At 38.5% G+C, this 14,698-nt stretch overlaps 1 protein-coding gene across 1 annotated transcript; it reads right to left on the minus strand.

Moving 5' to 3' along the window:
• Positions 1–1,442: 1,442 nt before the first annotated feature.
• On the minus strand, positions 1,443–6,574 carry LOC112197554 (DNA polymerase alpha subunit B). Its single transcript, XM_024338282.2, has 16 exons — positions 6,428–6,574; positions 6,269–6,344; positions 5,980–6,114; positions 5,292–5,655; positions 5,119–5,214; positions 4,805–4,884; positions 4,642–4,717; positions 4,367–4,543; positions 3,669–3,773; positions 3,486–3,581; positions 3,302–3,394; positions 3,151–3,189; positions 2,993–3,034; positions 2,207–2,337; positions 1,966–2,092; positions 1,443–1,792 (listed from the first exon to the last, which is right to left on the minus strand). Exons 1-16 carry the CDS (start codon positions 6,501–6,503, stop codon positions 1,634–1,636), a joined length of 1,872 nt encoding a protein of 623 aa, XP_024194050.1. The 5' UTR covers positions 6,504–6,574; the 3' UTR covers positions 1,443–1,633.
• Positions 6,575–14,698: the final 8,124 nt, after the last annotated feature.

The following is a 14,698-nucleotide window of genomic DNA, read 5'->3' on the forward strand; positions in this document are numbered from 1 at the left end:
AGGACTTTGGACCATCAAGAAAACTTCGACCAAAAGTGTTCAACATGAATCGAGCAACAGTTGTTTACTTACTGAAGCAACATAAATACTGGAATGAAATTTTTTGGGAAAATGTCAAGTTATTGATAGTGAGAATTTTAGTTTCCAAATATAGATTAGTTAGTACATCTTTTTGTAGTGAGAATAAATGAATAACTAGACATATAGACCAGAAATCAAAATTAGCAGTCGCACTTGTTCTTGCTCCTGGAGGATCACACACTACAATTTGGCTGCAAAAAAAACACAGTAGAAACGGCAGTGATGACAAACTGTGCATTCTCAGTTGTTTTTTTTTATTTTTTTTAAAATCAAGTAAGAGATTAAGCGATATTAGTCTTTCGGATTCAAACACTGTAGGGCACAAAGCCCACCCTTGATCCCGAACCACTCCCTGGGAATCCACTGCCCTTCCCCCTACTTGTTATTTTATTAATAAACAAAAGAAAAAGTACAGGCTGAGAAAAAAGGGGGGACATAAACCTTACCCCAAATACAAAAGGAAAGGAAAACAGAGCTTCATGCCTAACAAAAGCTCAAAACTACAACTATGGACACCCCCAGCAAACAGCCATAATACCATCTTCCATGACAAACAATAAAATCAGTTGTACCAAACTGTGCATTCTCAATTGCTTGCTGTATCAATAAAATCAGTTGTATCAAACTGTGCAACCAATCTTCCGAGCTCTAATTAAAATCATGACTAAGTACAGCAATGGTGATGTTCAAGACAATGACTTGCTAAGGATGGAATAGATTAATATATACTAGAACTTTGAATATACGTGGATTACAGTGTTACTTTCTTGTGTCGGTACCTAATAAGAGAACAAGCTTCAGTTGAACCGCTGAAACTTCGTCGTTGGCACCCACAAAAAACAATAAATTAAAAGAATATCGCCAACGAAAAATTTGTTGGTAAAAGTTTCCATAAAAAGATGAAATAAGTTTTCGTTGGCAGAAGTGTTCCATGGTTCAAAACTTCAAATTGCTGGTAAATTAGGGGCTTTGACTTGTTCAACTAATGGAAAGCACTCCTGATAGATGCAATAAGCTCTTTTCATATGGTCTCTGAACTTGGGATTCAGTTAGCTGTTTTGTTTGTTCACTTGTATTCTGTTCATGCCTTTTAAGCCTTAGCTTGGTTCCTTGAGTAGCAATAATGCTTATGTAATTGCTGGTAAGTTATGAGCCTGACTTGTTCAATTAATCGAAAGCACTCATTCATTTTGTAATCAGGTGTTACCAATAATTATGAACTCCTTTGTTATTTCGTTTTGCAGAAGCATTATTAACAATTGACTATCTCAATTAGATAAGCTAGCCCGCAGTACATATCAAAGTAGTTGATGTGTGCGGTTGAAATGGTACTGAAGAATGCAGTGTGCACTGTTTTTTCATTGTCTTGGATATTCTTTACTATATCTCTTTTTGTACAGCATTGAAAATGTAAAATATCCTCATTATCAATGATGGCAATGAGTATTGGAATCTATAAATGATACAATAAAGTTCAACAAAAAAAACACAATAAACTATAACTTACCTGCACTGTTCTGATTTACACAAGCTAGCTAAACAAATCCAAGGTTTATATGCCTATAATGGAAGCATTGGATGTGTCAGGACTACCATAGTAGTTAAGCTCTACAAAAGTACCCCCTCCTTCTCCCTTTGCAAGTCTTCCAGGATTGACACAGATGCATTTAACCGGCTGTTCTCCTTCACTTCTTTCACCGAGGGACAGCACCTGAAACCAAAGCAAAATTTCTATTAACTTTTCTTGAGGACATTCGGCAACTCCTAGGTTTAAACATCACATTGTCATAAAATCTAAAACCAATTTTCATCGGTGTGGCAATATCACCATTCTGTATGATCTGTTAGATTTGCTTTGACATTGAAATTGGTATGAACATTTACCTTTACAAAATACTTCATGTCAGAGGGTAGGATGAGAATGTCTGGGATCAATGAGATGTTCAGAGCTTCTGGAGCAAGTGAAAAATCCAATGGAACACTTTCTGCTGGTGGATATAAAGGATAAAAGCTGTTCCAAAAAATTACAAAATAGGTTTGAGTTTTAGATGGAAGCCACTTCTCACCATATGGACTTATACTAACATGAACTGAACAATGCTTTTATAAGTTATTAGAAACATGCCTGCGTTGGCTGAGTATATGGTTTGCAAGTCTACTCATGCGATCACTGGGTGTTCCATCCTTTGGAATACGTGAGGTCTCCTCTCCACTAAGGTGTTTAAGAATATCGACAGAGCAGCAACCTATCTTGACCTGAAACCAGAAGTTGAGTACGAAATTACTTCTACATCCCACCATCTATGCTTTGGATAAGTAAGGCCAACGGACATATAAAAACTGGTGCTATTGTGGCTACAGCTCCCGATTTGGAAGAAATGCAACTAAAGCATAGATAGAAACATTTGCAATGCAAATGCATAATACAAACTTTGTCAACTACAGATCATTATTTTGCCAATTAATCTCGTATACAGTCATCTCATCAGCAACATGGAGCATCATCTTTATCATTTTGCTCTCATGTACAGGTTCTTAACCTGTGAGAATGAACTATTTCAATGTTGGTTTTTGTTGTACGGCCTCAAGATGTCTTAATTTTCTAACTGCTGAAGGTTCTGTAATATCATACCAATGAATTGAAAGTATATAAGCAACATACAGTTTGAATGACAGGTTCAAAGTTGAGAAAGGAAGACCTGCATTACAAAATCAAATAAAGGACAGTCTTACTCTAAGTTCATCCTTGAGATCGTGTTACAATGACCAAGTGTATCTTGCGATTTAAATCCGAAGTTTTAATCTTCATATGATTTTTGAACTAGAACTTTTGGGTTTAACATTAACAGTATTTTGGAATAAGTTAACAGTGTTATTCTCATAATTTCACAGCAAGTGCCATGTGTGTTACCTGATTTGCCTCGAACATTCCTGGATTTGTGATACTTGTGATCTGAGTAAGAATATGTGAAACCACTTAGTAAGTGCAAATCCAGAAAATGAAATTTACTTAGGAATTGCCTAGTGGTTTGAAAGATAAATCGCTCAAAATTTACAAAACCAATGTACCTGACGTTTGAGATCCGGAGGACGAATATCAAAGGGAGGCTGCAAGACCAAACAAAGATTATATAATATATTAATATTATATTTCTTGTAGCATCTTGATGAATTGTAAGCACATATGTACTATATGTATTTGATTGAAAAGCAACATTACCTGAGGGAAAACAAAGTCATGGTTAGCATCACGTACAGATGGTACAAGAACGACACGCGCATGGGAGCCCATGTATTCTGCATAATCTTGCAACTGCTCAAAGATAAAAGGAAAAAAGGCATGAAGAAAAACAGATGTTTGATAGTCTTCAAGATAACAATTACACAACTTCGAAACTACATACCCTTCTTATAATTTCAAATTGGAATATGTCATCAAAGGTCCTGTCAACAGTGCCTTTCTTAATTTCTGGATGTTCAGAATCAATAAATGGTCCTAGCTGAGAAAAAACATCATATGTCAACATGAAAGATCAACATAGTAAAATTCTTGAGAAAAATTCTGTTGCAGAAAAGTAGATACTTGCCAATATAAGCAATTGAGGAAGCTTTCTGTTTGCATATGCTAGCAGCTCTTTTAGAGGTTCAAACAGTAAATTGTCAATCGTGGTAAAAGGACCTGATGCAATGATCTGTTTTAAATACGGAAGGTATGGGTTACCAACATAGATCAAAAAATTTGCAAGGAATCGCAGAAGTTATATGTTTCACAATAATCAGCAAATATTTAAAGTACTAGGACAACATCACCTAACATTTGAGCAAGCAGAAAGTAATATTTTTTTGTTTGTTTCCAGAAATGTAAGATATATGCTGCCCTTTGCTTGGATAGGGTTAGCAAACCAAACCCTTCTACCTCTTCACTTAATGACAAATGCTCTCCAATTAGAAACAATACATTCTATTATCCTCTAGTCTTTCTTGTTCCTCTAAAAGCCTACAACTTACAAATTGTTGATTTTTGAAGCAGTGCATCACCAGCTTCCTTAAAGAACTTCTAATTGTCTAGATTTTATGGTACCATCACTAGGGAAACTCTACCTTTAGCTTCTCAAAAATTTATATCTAAACATTATCTTTCAAGTGAGTTCAGAGTGTGCTGTGGAAAATGAATTCTGGTTTAGTGAAAACAGTAAACAATTCAATATGACTGATAGATGAATAAGCTTTAGCATAAGAAAACAGGTGTGTCTCATAGATTGACACAGGCTACAGGTTTACATACCACTGATAGCTCTGGTTGTGGACTGGCCAGATCGATTGACAAACTCTCCGGATCCAAAGCTGGCTTTTTTGCAGGATGCAAGTTTTCATCAGCAGCAACAGATAAAGGGATTGAATCAATCAGTTTAGAAGCAATGAAGCAATGTCCACTAGGATTGTGCCCCACAATACCCACTACCTGCAGGAATACAATTGTTCCATGTTAGATTTTAAACATGATGTTCATTTCAACATCTGAAATCAGAGCCATGGTTTTTGCATCTGATGTTCTAATACCTGGCCTGGAAAGATTGAATACTGGCTCACATGGTGTAACTCTAGTCGAACACGTTGGCCTCCAGAATGTTCAGCACTACAAAAATCAAAGAAGTGAAAAGAAAAATATCATTCAAAATCCTGTTGCATATGAAGAATTATAGGAAAGTCCATGAGTTTCTACCTGCTTTGCAGCAAGGTGGACTTCTCGTTCAAATGGCCTTCTCCATCACAAAAGATCATCCCAACCGTAAATATGCTTTTCTGAAACAAGATATTTTTTCAGATGATTAGACTTATGCTCTATGTAGAAACATACTCTTAAAAGCAAACAAGTGACAACATGAAGATTGAATTTCAAGTTGAAATCATAACCAGCTTTAGATTGATTTTCTTCCCACCCTTTTTAAGTTGAGAGAGAGAGAGAGAGAGAGAGAGAGAGAGAGAGAGAGACAGACAGACAGACAGACAGAGAGAGAGAGAGAGGGATTACTATACCTCAGAAGAAATTGTAGGGTCCACTGGTTCCTCATACTGCCCGGATGAAACCAGTGCAGTTGCATGCTTTAAAATTCGGGTTTCGAGTGCATTAAACTGAGCCAACAAAAGCTTAAGTTAGTGAAGTACTTATGTGAAGGTGAAATCAATATGCTAAAATAAGTTTCACTTACCCTATCTGCAATCCTATCATACATGAACCTACAGCCTATTTCAGGACCTGAACCATGGACTGCTAAAGAACACCTCTTCCCAGGCTTAACCCTCCTGATAATGTCATCTTCGTCTTGATCCTCATTATCATCTTCCTTCTTGACACTCTCTGTATTTGGCATATTTTCAATACTAAATTTCACAACAAACTTGTCAGTTCGTCTACCAAAGGGGGTTATAAGCTTTGTTGGTTTTCCAGAAGAAGGAATGTTCCCATTTGTTTGTGGAGTTGAGTAGAGTGAATCTGAATAGTGGTTCTGGGATTTGGATATTGGAGTGTGAAGAACCGTTTCCTCTATATCTACATCTTCACCATTCAAAATCCTGCACAGGGTTTCCCATCTCTTATCAGATACTGAATTACCGATACAAATCATAATAATTCAATGTCCACAAACATAGAGATATTGCCAGACCACTAGTATACTTGCTAGCTGTTCATAGTTGTGTAAATTGCTTGAGTTTAGACCTCTACTTTCTCATCTAACGGTTCCTACTCAATGACTGTCAAATCCTCTTTGTATCATTCCCATTTTATCATATATCCCCAAAGGACCTATATCAACTGCTCTCCAAGTTACAAGGAAACACACACAAATTCACAACTCGTATATACATAAATACAGCAAAATCATATACCGTACTTACATGTCCACATCATTACTCGAGTAGATATGCAGACCGGGTTCCTCCTTATTATTCAGAGCTTCTTTCTGCTCATTCTGCAAATGCTGTAAAAACCCTTCCATTTCCACATCTCGAACCACCGGTTCGTTTAACTGCCTGCAGTATATCATGCATATATAAACCCAATCCCTTGCTCTTATGACAAGTCCAAAATTAAAGGCCAGGATCTTCCCATAAACCCAAAAAAAAAAAAAAAATGGAATCGATTTGGCCAGAACCCTAAACACGCAGATTCGGAAGAGGAATTGACCTGTTGAGGTAGTAAATTTCCCAGCTTGAAACGAGATCCGAAGGCGTGAGCTTGTAATTGATGCAGAAAGTGAGACCTAATCCAAGATTATCAGTGAGCGAGTGTGGTCGTGGAATTAGGGATTTTGGGTGCAAAAAAAGAAAAGAAAAAAGATCTTACATTTTTTGAGAATTTGGTCTTCTTCGTCGAGAGTGAAGTCGCTCTTGATGAATTCCGCTTTGATTTGGTCTTCCATTTTTTGGAATTAGGGATCTGAATCTCTCTCTCTCTAGGGTTTATAAGCCGCCAATTTGGGAGTTGCGGAGATTTGGCGGGAAGTTTTAGGGGGGATAACTACTTTGCAATTCCCATATTGCCCTTTTCACAAATTGACATGTCGTAAATTTCGGAGTGATGTATTTTTCTTTTTCTTTTTTCTTTCTATTGGTGAAATTTAGTAACATGCTCATTGCATTAAATGGGATCCACCTAGGGATGGCATTTGTACCCATTGGGTATTACCCGCTGGGTATTACCCACCCAATAATAATTTACGGGTAATATCTGATGGGTAATACCCATCAAATAATTTGCGGGTATGGGTATTACCCACCCATTTCTAAATGGGTAAAACTCATACCCACCCATTTACCCATTTTCAATTGGGGCTGTTTTTTTTTTAAGGACTTTAGCCTATTAAAAGTTGGGATTTTTTTTTTTTTAAATACTTGCTACTTTATTGTTTTTCTTTAATCTTAATATGGGCAATTTTTTTATTTATTTATAATTTTTTTCTTTATACTTGCTACAAACATCTACCACTACATTATTGTTTTTTTTTTTATATGAATATTTCTACTTTAGTGTTAAGTTAGTAAATAAAATTAAATTTATTTTTCAACACCGACTCAGATAATGAAAATGAATAAGTGTCTTCTAAATATAACTTCAATGATAAGAAGAAGAAAAATTACAAAATGAGAATTCTAATATCTAAATCCTATAACTAAAATAAAGGTGAAGAGTGTGCTCTTCCTCTGGGTGTATCAATGTCGCCCTGCATCCTTTGAAGTAGAGTAAGATCATCATCAATATCATGGCAAGACTCCTCATCAACATCAACATCAACATCATCCTCTAATGTGCTAGGAGCATCTCGTATCTCACTTCTCATCCAATCACGAGCACACATTAAAGCCTCCACTGTGTTTGAGTGAAGTCGGTTCCTATGCGGGCTCACAATCCGTCCACCAGTACTAAATGCCGACTCTGAGGCAACAGTAGATACAGGAATAGCTAGAATGTCACGAGCAACCTTATACAAGGTAGGATATTTCATCCCACTTGTCTTCCACCAGTATAAAATATCGAACTCCTTATCATTTATCCTTGGTAAAACAGCCTCCTCCAGATACCTATCCAAGTCAAACTTGTCATTATCCTTGCTAGAGTCAAAAACATAAGCATCATAAGCATCCATGTTATCATCCCCCAAATCATCATCGCCTGGCCTTGAACTTTCAAAAATGGACGAGTTATCAGATACGTGAGATACAGCACATGCATTATACTCCTTGACCAAGTCATAAGCAAGCCTCTTGACTCTCTCAATTTCCAATGCAGCTCTATAAGGATAAATTTGCTTGAAGTAAAATTCAATCAACTTCAGCTTATATCGAGGATCTAAAATAGTGGCAACGGCAATTGTTCCAATCACGCTCCAATACTTGACAAACTTTTCATCCATCTTCTTTGCCATTTCTTCCACTTCATTTATATCAGACTCAAGCCACTTAGATATAGCCAACTTAATGTTGCAAATCTTTGGGAATAACAAGTTGGCTGTGGGATACTTGGTACCAGATAGTAGTTCAGTCGTCTTGTAAAACAATTGCAGCTTTTCAGCAATCATTGTCACGAGATTCCAGTCATTTTCAGTTGGCACATCCTTATATCCCCTAGTCTTTAAAGCTGGAAACACTGTCTTATACTCCAATGCTGTCTGCAACATCAAATATGTGGAGTTCCATCTCGTCTTACAATCAAGTATCAACTTCCTATTACATGCAACATCCAATTGGCGAGCTGCCTTAGCAAACGTTTCTTCTCTGTTTGGGCCACCAGTCCAATAAGCAACACTAGACCTTATGGTCTCAATGCTCTCCCGAATTACATCCAAACCATCCCTAACTATCAAATTCAATATGTGTGCACAACAACGCATATGCAATAACTTGCCACCAACCAACAATGAATTTGATCTCAAAGTCACAAGAAGTAATTCAATCATGGCATCATTAGTGGTACAATTATCCACAGTTAACGTTGATAAGTTACGATGGATATTCCAACTATATAAACACTCCATCAATACCCTATGAAGCGTATCTGCATCATGTGGACAGGGAACATATACAAATCTGCATAATAGGAAGTTACATTAGAAATCAGTTCCATGGATGATAATAAACATTATCATAACAGTAAGTTACATTACAAATCTGCATAACAAGTACCATGATTAACAGATAGTGCAGCACTATAAACATATAATGACTAAGCAATATCAATACAAGACAGAGATACATTTCAGTAGCTAAGTAATACAACATCAACACTAAAAAGAGTGGAAATCATATATACCTCAAAAGTCGACTCTGCAAGTTCCAAGAATCATCAATAAAATGCGATGTTATGGCCATAAATCCTTTCTTTTGATTACTTGCAGTCCACATGTCTGTAGTGATTGCAATTCTACTTCTATTCATATGTATAAGCTTCATTGTCTTTTCTTTCTCGAATTCATAGATCTTCATAATCTCCTTCTTGATTGTGTTTCTACATGGAACCCTAAAGGAAGGTTGTAATGCATTAGAATACCTCCTGAACCCGAGATGCTCAACCATCGATAATTGGTACTCATGCAAGATGATCATATTGGCAAGCTCAGTCTCTGCATTACTCTCATCAAAATGACCAAATATGATTGTCCCCTCGCTCCTTGTTGATTGGGGCTTTAGTCCTTTACATGATTTAACATGTAAATTCAAGGAATTAGTTCCATTTGAAGACTTTGCACTTAGGATCTTGCCGCAATGCTTACAAATTGCTTTCTCTTCCCCCTTGATCACTTCTACTTCAAAATTATCCCATACTGCTGCTTTCCTCTTTCTTTTGCGTGGAGCCCTTTGCTCCACATCCTCATCCATTATTTCATTATTAGCACAGCTATATGACATATCTTCCATACTGCAAGAAGTAAAATAGCATTCAAATGATGAATACAATTTCCAATATATAAGTAGATGCATACTGCAAGAAGTTAGATACACAAAAACCAATCAAAGGATGGTGATTTTAGAGTTATTATTAAGCTAGGTAAAATACCTAAAATACTACAGATGTGGAAGACTAACATCTCAAAACAGTAACTACGAACTTAAATATCTCATTCATTTGCTCAGTCACAGAAGCCGCTACCAGATGCAAACAATACACTTCAAACATTTCAAAAATCTAGCTGTACCTCCATATCAAATTCCCTTCTTCTACTAGAATATCTCATTCAAATTCAAGTTAACAAAACCCAGAATCCCTTTGCAAAAATTAACACAGAATCAAACTCCATTCAAACAAATCCCACAATCAAAAGCCAAAACGTAAAAGCACTTGCTCAAATCCACAAAACTACGATCTTTGATCCCAATATGCTTAACCAAAACAAGAAAAACCACATGAATCGCAAAACCCACTTCCTGAAATCAAATCAAGCATGGCAAATTGCATATATACCGACAATAGATACAGATATAAGAGAGAAGGAAGCGAGTACCTTAGAGAAACTTGAGTATGAGTTCAAAGCTGGTGAGAGCCAAGATGGAATAGAACCCTAGAAATCCACCTCGTTTCCGCCGACGATATCCACCACGACCTCAACCCTAGACGCCGGAGTAGTCGATCTCCGGCGAGACTGTTGGGTCGAACAGAGAGAAAAGAGGAGATCGCGGGTGAATAGAAATGGGTATTGGGTAAAATTTTAATACCCGTGGGTAACACCCATACCCACCCTTTTTGATATGGGTATTTTATCAAATACCCGTACCCACCCAAAACTCATAAACGGGTACCCATACCCGAAAAAAAATACCCAGAAGGAATCATTACCCGTGGGTACCCATACCCGTGGGTTAAAATGCCATCCCTAGATCCACCAAGCTGTATTTTGATGGCTCCATTATTCGTGACAACAATGTTGCTGATGGTTTTATCGGAAGAGATTCTAATGGTACTTCCTTAGTGGCGAGGTCAAATAATTTGACGCTTATCAAGTGCATCACTGGTCAGTACTCCATCACATGGAGACTCAAGTCAATCATTGGTGACATAAAGAAGATTGCAACACGCATTGAAGACATCAAGTTCAACCACATTTATAGAGAAGCCAAATTTGCCGTTGATTCCTTGGCAAAAATGGGTCATAACCTTGGTACAAGCTGTGTTTGGAGCCATGATTTTCCCCATTGCCATACCTGCTGCTGCTTTATTTGATAGGCTTAATTATGGATGCCCTAGAGGCTCCTCTATTTAGTAGTTTATTTGTAGTTCTTTTCTTATTAAAAAAAAAAAAAGGTTATTATCATAAATGGTACCTGAACTTATCCTCTATTTTATCGATGGTACATGAACTTTAATTTTGATTATAACCAGTACCTGAACTTTTCGATTTCATTTTAAATGGTACCTAAGGCCACCTTCGATCACTATTCTGGCCAAATAAGCCAAATCTAAAAAAAAACAAAAAACAAAAAAACAAGTTCAAGGCTGTTTTAGAGAAACTGAATTTGAGAGGAATTTGCTGTGTATTCTCATTGATAATAGGGCCCTCTTTATATAGATGATTACAATGCATAGAATCTCAATCATACAAGGAAAGTAATTCTACATTGAATAGGATTCTAGATCCTTCTAATTAAATCATATTACCACTAGGTCAAGTAACCTAGAGTTTGGGCTAAACACAAATTAGGTTTTCCTTGAACACTCCCCCTTGTGTTACCCAACCGCGGTGCTTCTCTCGTTGCCTCGTTAAAAACCTTGCCGAGTAACAAAAACCCAGTGGGACAAAAATAACCTCGGTCGAAAGGGAAAAAGAGCACAACACACCCTTCACGTTTCGAGGTGAACATGTAGACATCTCCCCCTGATGTCTGCGCCTCCCCCTGATGACTACGATCATGGGAGTTCAGATAATTTCTGCAAGTCAATTCTTGCCACATGTTTCTCGAACGTGGACTTGAGCAATGACTTAGTAAACAAGTCTGCCTCACTGTCCTCAGATCGAACCTAGTTCACTTTGATCTCGAGGAGTGTCTGTTGTTGTTGATTATGCTTGGTGTTGTCGCCTTTGATGTAGCCTTGCCTCATTCGTTCAAAACAAGTAGCATTACCCTAAATGCTCGTAGGCTCATCTGTGGTAGACTTCAAACCACAATTGTTCGAACATGCGTAATTATGAATCCAATCCATATTCATTCACGAACCACTTCATGAAGAGCAATGATCTCTGCATTATTCGAAGATATAGCGACTAGGGTCTATTTTGTAGACCTCCAAGATGTCACAGTCTTTTCCCATGGTAAACACTTAACCGGATTAGGAATGACCTTTGTGTGGGTCAGAGAGATACCCAACATCAGCAAAACCTTCCAAAACACATGTCGTTTTTGGGATGGGGATAGTGGACGCAGACTAGTGTTGGCGGCGTTCCTGGTGTGTTATGGGTCCAAATCCATCATCTTTCTGTAGGGATAGAACAAGCCCATATCAGTCGTATATCTCTAGTATCGAAAGATATCTTTTACACCAATCTAATGGCGTCGCGTTGGCGCAAAGCTATACCCTAGCCAACAAGTTCGCTACGAATGAGATGTCTGGTCTTGTGCATTGAGCTAAGTACAATAATGCGCCTATTGTACTAAGTAAGGCACTTCTGCCTCTAGCACATCTTCGTCATCATCCTTTCGACGAAGAGGATCCTTTTCAAGATCAAGAATACGGACGATCATGGGGGTGCTTGAAGGCTTGACCTCGTCAAAATGCCTAAGCATCTATCGACACGATGCTCAAGTTCCAAACCGAGACATAATCGTGTTCTCCCAAAATCCTTCATCTCAAACTACGGATTTCAAGTGTTCAGCGGTTTCCCTTAACTCTTTAAGGGCTTCTAATGAAGATCATGTCCAACATGAACCGCGATAGAATCCAAAACTTGTCATAGAAACGCGTGGGCATATCCCTTCCCAATCAAGTAGTCACTTTAGTGAGCGTTTCAACCTTATTGTAAACGCGCTCCATGGTCTAGAGCCACTTGACTTGGGTAAATGAAGTTCGCCATGAACCTTCATATATATTCCGTATCTAGATCCCTATAGATATACGTAGTGACCACATTTGTAAGCTGCATGTTCAGTTATTCGGAAACTACCAAACTGACAGGGTAGTGGAGTGCAATGACATCCATTACGAGAGAATATGTCTCATCGTAGTCGATTCCAGGGCATTTTGTGAGAAGCCTTGCGCCATAAGGCGAGATTACCATCTCTTTTTCTCACTACGCTTTCTAACGAAGACCCATTAGTTAACAGGTTTTATATTAGGAGGTGTTGGCATCTCTAGCTCGAAAACCTTCCTCTTCGTTAGAGAATCCATCTTAACCTGGATAGCATCTTTCCATTTAGGCCAAAAACTCTCTACGTTGGCATTCATTCATCAACGGAGCGTGGTTCGATATCATTGGACTCAACAAACTTATGCGCAATGAAATGCGCAACTACATCATCAATTATGATAGAGTTTCCATCCCACGTCTCGTGTACACTAGTGTAAGTTTCATAGAGCTCTATATTCTCAGGAATAGGTTCTGATGTTGAGGCGTCCCCCAACGATAACCATAACCCGGAAGATTCTCATAAGACGGATTTTGAGTCTTGATGATCAAAGGATTGAAATGTGCCAAAGTATCCTTCGAACTCACGGGCCTCCTACGCATCCTAGCTGGGGCCATGGCCTGTAACGCCAGAGTGCCACTCTCTTTGGCGTTGGCACCCTGCCTACCTCCGTGTAGGGTGGCGCTATGTCCTCTGGTAGGGACGTACTTCCTTGCAGGCATGTTTGCAGCATATTTGTGTGATCTCGTCACTTTAATAGGGATCAAGATGAGACATAGTGGGGACAGACTACAACAATTCCTGTCGTTCCTGTTGAACATTCGTGTTCTTATCTCCCCCTAACGACGGGAAGACTGTCTCATCAAAGTGACATCCGCAAATCTAGCTGTAAGGAGATCGCCTAGCAAGGGCATTTAAGTGGCGGACGATTGTTGGAAGCTTAAATCCAACGTAGTTGCCCATTCGTGTTGTAAGGACCCATCATAGAGTGCTGTGGCGGCGCAATTGGCACATAAATGGCTCACTCAAATGTGCGTAAGTACAAAAGACTTGTACCCAGTCACTAGCTGTAACGCAGAGGTACATTGAGTGGCGGTAGGTCGTAGACAAATTAGCAGAGCTGCATGCGATATTGCATCACCCCAAGAGGATGTAAGAAGATTGGTGTGCATTACCAAAGTTCGGACTACCATCGTAGTCGTTTCCGCGAGACCAATTGGGTGTGTACCTGGGAATGTGATGTCCAACATCAAGCCCATTGCAATATCCATCGAAAGTCTTTCAATGTAAACTCTCTAGCATAGTCAAATCCAATTGACTGAATAGGATGATCTGGGGAGTGAGCCCATTGTCATATGATATGAGCTAGGAGTGTAGCGTAAGCAGCATTTATAGGTGGACAATGGCACAACACGTGACCAGCGTGTTTGCGTGTCAACCAATATCATGAAATATTTAAGCGTCCGCAAGTTGGTTGAATCAATCCACAAAATCCCTACGGATTATTTGTAAGAACAGAATGAGTATTGTCATATCCTTTGCAGAGGACGGTCTCAGTCCTAATTTCCCTAAGGAACGGGCTTTGTAAAGATGTCCGTGTGAAGTCTTTATAGACGGATCATCATATCATGACTAGGATGATCGATCCTGTCGTGACAAAGCCAATATGTGTCTAAATCCAAGAGATCTTCTCTCATAACTTTTATTGGATTAATAGCTCAAATAGTGACATAGAGTCCACTAGAGAGACACATAAACTTCTCTAAGATGCGTCTTTGTTCGCAATCATTAGAGGCAATGCAAAGGAACTCATTTCCGTTCTCTACATGCATTGTCGCATGGAATTCGTTGGCTATTCATAGGGTACGATTTGCCCTAAGAGCGTAGAGAGTTTATGTGACAGCTGTAATCAAGGTGCCATTTGGCAAGTGGAACTTGGGCTATTCCATGTCCTTGAATTAATATTGATGGCCTAGCCATCATAGTCACAAAGTCATATGCTCAG

Source organism: Rosa chinensis, chromosome 4, assembly GCF_002994745.2.
Source record: "Rosa chinensis cultivar Old Blush chromosome 4, RchiOBHm-V2, whole genome shotgun sequence".
Classification (NCBI taxonomy): domain Eukaryota; kingdom Viridiplantae; phylum Streptophyta; class Magnoliopsida; order Rosales; family Rosaceae; genus Rosa; species Rosa chinensis.